This window comes from Gastrolobium bilobum, unplaced genomic scaffold (assembly GCF_033153095.1).
Source record: "Gastrolobium bilobum isolate Gb01-03AN ecotype WA unplaced genomic scaffold, APGP_CSIRO_Gbil_v1 utg6672, whole genome shotgun sequence".
NCBI lineage: Eukaryota > Viridiplantae > Streptophyta > Magnoliopsida > Fabales > Fabaceae > Gastrolobium > Gastrolobium bilobum.
Window position 1 is genome coordinate 186325 of NW_026897529.1, and position 8156 is coordinate 194480.

General features: G+C 34.9%; 1 protein-coding gene across 1 annotated transcript; it reads right to left on the reverse strand.

Moving 5' to 3' along the window:
- Positions 1-1849: 1849 nt before the first annotated feature.
- On the reverse strand, positions 1850-5215 carry LOC133307730 (malate dehydrogenase). Its single transcript, XM_061508285.1, has 7 exons — positions 5058-5215; positions 4057-4215; positions 3804-3979; positions 2949-3226; positions 2705-2840; positions 2498-2609; positions 1850-2213 (listed from the first exon to the last, which is right to left on the reverse strand). Exons 1-7 carry the CDS (start codon positions 5098-5100, stop codon positions 2119-2121), a joined length of 999 nt encoding a protein of 332 aa, XP_061364269.1. The 5' UTR covers positions 5101-5215; the 3' UTR covers positions 1850-2118.
- Positions 5216-8156: the final 2941 nt, after the last annotated feature.

The following is an 8156-nucleotide window of genomic DNA, read 5'->3' on the forward strand; positions in this document are numbered from 1 at the left end:
TTTGGTGAAGCATCAACAAGATAATATATGGATAGGTCGAATTTCAAGTGGGATCTTCTAAAACACATTTGAAATTTCGAACATCATGAAGACTTCATAGGACATTTGAATTCTGAATTCAAATGTGAAGAAAAAGCTCTCCAACTTCATGACTGGGGTGAAATTCAAATTGCTCTAGAACCCATTTGAAATTTCGAATTTCATGAAGCTCCATTGTTTGGTTATTTGAATTTTGAATTCAAATGTGGAGAAAATTTCTACAACTTCATGATAAGATCAAATCTAAGAGGATTCAGAAAATCCACTTAGATGAAGTAGTTAAGTGGGATTCAAATTAGGAAATCCTAATTTAAATGTGATACCCATACACCACTTTCTTATGCCCCTTCTTGCTTCATAAAATCCTAGCTTGGCCACCCCATTCCTTTCATATTCCTCCATTGTTGAGCCCCACACTTAACCTCAAGACAAAAATCACAGTCTTGAGAAAATAACTCAAACACTTGATAGCCTTCAACCTTGCATTTGCCTAGAAAGCTACCAACGAAGGAGGGATCAAGGAGAAAAAGTTCTCGCATGTCGTTGAGGAACGATAGTGTGGATCAATGTGAGAGGACGCGATACACTTTGAAGTCTTCAAGTGATAAGGTACGAAACAAAAACCCTTGCATGTTTTTAACGGGTAGATCCTAAAGCAACTCATGAAGATCGTATAGAGTTACAAGTTCCGCAACGTAGAAAAAAAATAATTTTTTTGTTTTTTACCATCATAAGCGAGTTCTTTATATGATAAGGTACTTCCATTTTAACTTCATAAACCATTTATATCAATATCATGAAGATACATATCGATTAGTGTTAGAGTTCAATATGAGCATGAAATAATATAATGAGGAACACCAAAAAAAAAGAAAGACCTATAAATGTGTTCGATTCAACACTAAATAAGCAAGCACTATATATCGAAAATCCTTCGAGAAAAAATAACAAACGAAATATTTCTTCTCTTTGAATAATTGCTTCAATTAGTTTGATAATTCTATGATAGAGGGTAAAGTATAAACTAATGTTATTTAATACTGATCGGTCATCAACTCTGAGAGGATATCGAGTCAATAGGTTACAGGTTCAACCAGTAGATCATTAGTTAAATCGCTGAATTAAATTTATATAAAAATATGTAATAAATATATAAAAAGAAGCAAAATGTCAATCAAAATCATGTAACCTAACGGTTAGAATTTCACATGTTATGTTTAAATCTTAGGAATAACTATAAAGCACCAAAAACAATTTTTTAAGTGGTTCAAAAACTGAAATATTTTATTCAAACTTATTCAAAAACCAAACTATCTGTTTAAGAACTAAACCACTTTACCAATTCACTTCAGTTCAATTTTTATCAAAAAATTTTAAGTTTAAAAAATAAATAAACCAAACTGATCCGCACCATATTTTTCTAAATCAATTTAACAACTAAACCATTTTCTCCAAACCATTTCAAGAATCAAATCGTTTTTTAAAACTAATTTGACTCACCCATATCGAACCACTCTTCTAGTTTGGTTCAATATAAAAAACCAAACGGAACCATGCACGCCCCTAATCACAAAAATATTTCCAGTACTACAAAAGTATCGAGTACTCAGTGCATCCTTTACTAAGTATGAAAAAAAAAATTATATTTACATTACCTTAGCTTTTTGCTTATTTTCTCCCATGTCCTTTTTTTTTTTACCTTTTTGGTAAAGGAAAATGTGTAAAGGGGAAATGTGCAATCCAACATAAGTAAAATTCTTGTACAGGCACCACAAACACACCAAATAGTTCAAGCCCTAAGGAATGGGCACTAACAAGCGTAAAATTAAGTTTAATCAACTTTAATATGCGGTCCATGGAATATTAGTATATTACCATGAGTAAAAACGTTAAGCTCAAATATATCCTCATAAAAGGATTAGATGTTGCAATACAAGACCACACAAGTACTTCAAAAGGAAAGTAGACTCTCCACTGATAGTTCCTCGGTATCTAGAAGGAGCATTATTCAAAATATAAGCTACTTCTATGAAACAAAACATATGAAACTGCAATTACAATAGACAAAAATCAAGCAATCTAAGAGAGGCATGAGTAAGCCAAAGCCTTTTCCTCTGAAAGCTCTTCTGCTGTCAAGTCCAACTTTTTCCTTGAGAACTCATCAATTGTTAGTCCTGGGTAAAAAAAATTAGAGAAAATATGTCAGATGCAGTTATCCAAGGTCTGTAAGTTTCTGTTTCATTAGAAAGCATCACACCATGGTCTATGATAATTGTTGAATAGTAAGTCATATTTCAGTAGCAAAGAGAACAAACACTGAAAACTAAAGGGGGAGTATTAACACCTACACAATGGTTATAGATAATATGGATATATAAAATATTAAAAATATGAGAAAAAATTTGTTCATATATAAGATTAAATCATTAAATATCCCATTTTGTTACCAAACACTTACCTTGAACAATTTTCCATTCCCCTTTGGCACAGGTGACAGGGAATGAATAGATCAGTCCAGCTGGTACATTGTACGAACCGTCAGAATATACTCCCATTGAAACCCAGGTACCCTGATATTGCAATGAAAAAGAAATAAGCTGAGCTAGAGACACGTCCAGAACGTGAATTAAACATAAAAAAAACAACAACAAAAAAACTAACAAACCTCAGGAGTTCCAAGAACCCAATCTCGAATGTGGTCACAAGCAGCACTAGCAGCAGACAGTGCACTTGAAAGCTTTCTAGCTTTAATAATTGCAGCACCACGTTGTTGAACAATAGCTATGAATTCCCCATTCAACCTTGATAATTAAAATTTTCAAAAATGCTATATTAAACAAAAAACTATAAACATGAAAAGAAAAAAAAAAGAGAGGCAAAAACTGTAAGTCACAGTATTAGTCAATTACCAAGCATCATCAGCAACAAGTTTACGGACAGGCTTCTCCCCAGCTGGGGTTATAACAGTCGCATGGTTGACATCAGGATACTGAGATGATGAATGATTACCCCAGATGATGGCATTCTTTACATCAGAAACTTGAACATTCAGTCTTTCAGAAATTTGGCCCAATGCCCTATTGTGATCCAGTCTAGTCAAACAAGAAATGTTTTTCTCAGGAATAGATGGAGCAAATTCCTTCAAGATCAGTGCATTGGTGTTTGCTGGATTAGCAACAACCAGAACCTGCATGATAATGCGGAGTCTTTTATAAATATCACAAAAAACACATAAAACTGAATTACATGTTTTCAACAACAAAAAAGGACAAAACAAAACAAATAGCACTTATTTACTGAATATAGTTAGATTCCATCATGACAGATTCACAAGGACAGATTCACAAGGACTTCACCATACAGAATACACTTGCACATATATGAATTAGGAGGAACTTTTTCCAATTCAAGTGATAATTTGCATCTGCTAAAAGAGGCCAAAGTTTGACACAATTTAACAGAACCTCAAAGATACAACTAAATGCATTGCAAATCTAAGTATCTTCACTTGCCCAACATAATAAATAAAATCAACATATTTGCTCATATTTTATTGGTCTTATATCTTGCATCATCTCATAGAAACCAATAAATTAATAGGTTTCAATAATAGACAAAACCAAGTAATCAACATGTTCAAAGAAATTTAACCCATGTATCAAAAACAGAAAAAAACACAAAATTGAGCATATGTTTTAATATAAAAAGCTGCAGATATAAAAGTTCATGAACATGGGCCTGAGTATTCACATGAAAGGGATTACCTTGCAGTTTGCAGCAGCATGTTTTTCAAGGGCAGAAGCCTGGGACTTATAAATAGATACATTTTTAGACATCACATCTTTCCTCTCCATACCTTCTTTCCTTGGGAACCCACCAACCATCACAGCAATATTGACCCCAGTGCATGCCTCAACCACATCAGTGGTAGCAACAACACCTGAAACAGATAATTTCATAAGATTTCATATAGCTATCCGTGACGTTTGTGTAACATTTAACAAGGATAAGTCAAACCTTTAAGAAGAGGGAATGCAGCATCCACCAACTCCATTTTAACCCCATTCAATGACTCTGCTGCTGGAGGAATGTCAAGCATGTGGAGGATCACGGGTTGGTCAGCACCCAACATCACTCCCCTGGCAATCATAGGGACAAGGGCATACCCAATTTGTCCTTCAAAAGAAAGAAGGCTTTATCAGTACAGCAAAAAAATGACATGGTTTAGAGCAACTAATCATTTCACTATTAAACCAATTACCCATTCGAGAGAAAACCCCACTCAACAAAAGTTGATGCAATAGACTAAGAAAGCTTATAAAAATACATACATCAAATTTTTTTGTTTAACAAAAATAATAATAATAATGATAGAGTACAATAACACAACTTTCAAAACAATACTTCAAAAATAGAAATGCAGTAATAAATGAAGTGTGCCACCAAAATAATTCAAAATGATCAGGGCTTTATTTTCAGTTCAATGAAAATGAATTACTGCAACAACGTTTCTCGAGAACAGCAATACGGACAATCAACTAAGGGACTAGAGACTTCATCCTTCCTATAATAGTAATTACTAAGTCAACTTTCCACACTGAATAAGAAACATCTACACCATTCATAAGACATTCATGTCTTAACATGCAGCATAAACCACAACCCAGTTCATAACAAAGTCAATCATAAGAAACAGTTACATTAGAATCCCCAGCCAGGTATCAAAAATAAATCACTGATCAACAAATCTACACCAAAGAAATCACACCATACACAAGCATAAAGCATCATCATTCATCACAGAATCAGATCTGACACCTTAGCAAATCAAGATCCAAAAAAAAAAAAAAAAACAGCATTTTGACACAGACCCAGAATTAAAAATCATCAAACCAATCCAAAAAATGATCAGATCATAGATCTCGCCTAAACAAAACAAAATCAATAAAATCAAGTGTGGGTGATGACTTGGAACCATCGGAACAGTAGAGAAAAGATCATGGAAATGAAAACAATACCTGCAGCACCAGTGACGAGAACACGAACTGGGTCTTTGGCCATTTTTGAAGAAATGTAAGGAATCGAACAAAGAGAGGATTGAGGCGAAGAAGAACAGTGTTTGAGAGTGAGTGTGCGTGAAATACAAGAGGACTTGGGTATTTATTTATGTGGAGATAGCGTTGCCACGCCATGAGCCCATGACCACATGAAACGACGTCGCTTTGCTATGTTTAACGGATCAGTTAAACTGCAGTTGCAAATTGCAACTAAAGAAGAAGAAAAAAATAAAAGAAATAAAAAAATGCGAAACTCGCATTTCTCTTTCCTTTTCTCTTTAACTAATAGGCCTCACAATTTTATTTTATTTTTAAAAAATGATAAATGTTAAGGTCGATAACTCAATGCAGTATTCAATAGTCAACCCTCCCATCACCATCAACAAAAATTTCAATGGGAATGACGGCATGACCCTCACCATCTATTATCAACTCAAAATAGGGTCATTGGCATGGATTAGCGACTTTTCTCTCCTCTAAATATAAAATAGAGACTCTTATTAGAAATATGAAATGTACATAGCAGGGTCGCAATTTTTTCCTTTGTTTCATTTATTTGATTTGTATTGTGATCTATTCAGCAAAACGATCTACGGTGTCTTTGGGTTGATACGCTAATAGCTCATAAAGCTTCGGGGGGATATGTGGGTGTTGGATTCGTGGCCCGCCCGCTCAATTAATGGGTGCCTTAGTATCTTATTCATAAGAGATATTTAGATGTTGAATCGTCAGAGCAAAGAGAGAGGAAAAGAGACAAAACAGAAAGAAAGAGAAACGCATAAGCTAGAGACGAAGATTTTTTGATGAGAAAATCCAACGCTATTGCTGAAAAAGAAGAATACTCTGTAGAGTAAAATTCTTTATCCCCTTTACAAAAAGAAATGTTTATTTGAGACACTTGTCTAAATCATCTTTCTAGAGGTTGAAGTCATCTGGTTATTAAGTCAAAATGAATCCTTTATATAATCCAATTTTCTTAGTGGAAGTTTTCTGGACTTGGTCGCGTAATTTTTACTCTTCACAATAAAAAGGTTTTCACGTTAAAATTTTTGGTGGTGAGGCCTATAATAGGAATCATGATCATGAGGATTTGAGTGCACTACATGTCTTTCGCCTAAAACTTGTTATTAGTCTTAAATCACCAAGATAAGGCATTAGTGATCTCAATAAGACTAGCATGGTGTCATCTACTTGTATGGAAATATAAGGTAGGGACCTCATGGAATGCAAGCATGGTAATGCCTTAGCTAATATCGTGGATGGATTTGTTAGAGAACATATAGCACTAAACTGACTTGCCAAGAGATTCCATAAGGATTCATTGTAGAGAGTATCATTATATTTATAATGTCTCTCATCGTCTGGTAGTGTGGATCGTCCTAGACTAGAGGATGTCATCGAACACTATGTCTTATGGTTACACTTTATTGTACAACTCTATACGTTTGAAAATAGGGAGAATAGTGTACTCATGAGTATAACTCGAATGCATGAATATGGATGGACATACCAATAGGACTCGTAGTCCTTACAAAGGATTAGTCGTTCACAAAATCAGTAGGGCTTGGATGACTTCTATTAAGACTCGAGAATCTATGCACAGTAAGGGATCTTGAGGAGCTATGGATCCACCTTAGAGTCAGTAGAAGAAGATTCCTAGTTTTGTGAAAAGTTATATTTAGTCAAACAAGAAAGATGATATTCTATCATTACTCTCGACTAAATGTGAATGACGATATGAGGGATGATGTTGGCACAGTATTCAAACTAGAAAGACAGATCACTTAATCAACCCAATTAGTTCTGGGGCCGGAAAGCATTGCTAGTGTCTTATAGGAACAAATTTTAATGTAAGTTCAAATTCAAATTCAAGAGGTTAAGTGGATAATGATAATTTTGAATTATCCAATAGGGATTGGATAAGGCTTCATGAATCAACTCAATTATTTGAATTACGAATTCAAATAAAGTTGTTGAAGCGACAACATAGAGGGATATGGATAAGAACGAGATTTTCTAGAAAATTTTGATTGGGATTTTCTAGAACCCATGTGAAAAATTCTATCAACATGGAAAAGCTCCATGAAATTGGAATTTTGAATTCAAGTTTGTTTTCATGATAGGAACAAAATTCAAGATGGTTCTAGTAACCATTTGAATTTCAAATTTCATGAAGTACCTTCACATGGTCATTTGAATCTTGAATTCAAATATGGAGAATAGTTCTCCAACTACATGATAGGATAGAATCTAAAGGGGGTCAGCAAATCCTCTTAGATGAAGCTATTCTAGCGGGATTCAAATTAGGATGAAATCCTAATTTAATTGGGCTGAAATAGGCACGACTTATAATCATCCTTTTTCATGAATCTTGCGCCCCACTCATGCTCAAAGAACCTAAGTCTTGGTCGCCCCTCTTCCATCATCCAACCTCCATTGTTGCGCCCCCACACTTAACCACAAGACACAATCATAGTCTTGAGTAAATAAACTCAAACACTAGATAGCCTCCGCCTTGCATTCACCTAGAAAGCTACCAAGAAGAAGGAGTTCTCATGTGCCATCGAAGAATGATCGTGTGGATCAACATTAGAGGACCTATATCCTTTGGTGTCTTCGAGTGATCAGGTATGAAAAGCTAAACCCCTTACGTGGTTTAGCATGTAGATCCTAAGGCACTCATGAGGATCGTAATTAGTTACAGGTTCTGAAGTGATTAACAAAACGGGAAATTTTTTTGTTTTTCACCATCGTGAGTTAGTTTCTTGCACGTGAAGTGACTTATATTTTAACTTTCAGGTCAGTCCAGATGTCATAGGTGTTGCCAAAGTACAAGAGACTATCAGTGATCTCTCGTGTAACCGAGTTTAGGATCCATGAATTGAAATTAGGCTCAAAAAGAGGATGGGCAACGAGGACAAGGTCAAGATAACCTGAGTTACTGAGAAAATATGGACCGGCAGAATCCTCCATAGAAGGGGAAGAACTCGAGGAACTAAGAGATACAAGGGCCAAAGGTTGAGTAGGATTCTGATTATTGAATTATTCCCGCGAGCCATG

Coding starts and splice junctions, on each gene's coding strand:
- LOC133307730 (XM_061508285.1), bottom strand. CDS start 5,100: ATGGCCAAAGACCCAGTTCGTGTTCTCGTCACTGGTGCTGCAG. Junction 3,227..3,803: donor ATGCTGCTGCAAACTGCAAG/GTAATCCCTTTC, acceptor ATTATCATGCAG/GTTCTGGTTGTTGCTAATCC. Junction 2,841..2,948: donor CTTGTTGCTGATGATGCTTG/GTAATTGACTAA, acceptor TTAATTATCAAG/GTTGAATGGGGAATTCATAG.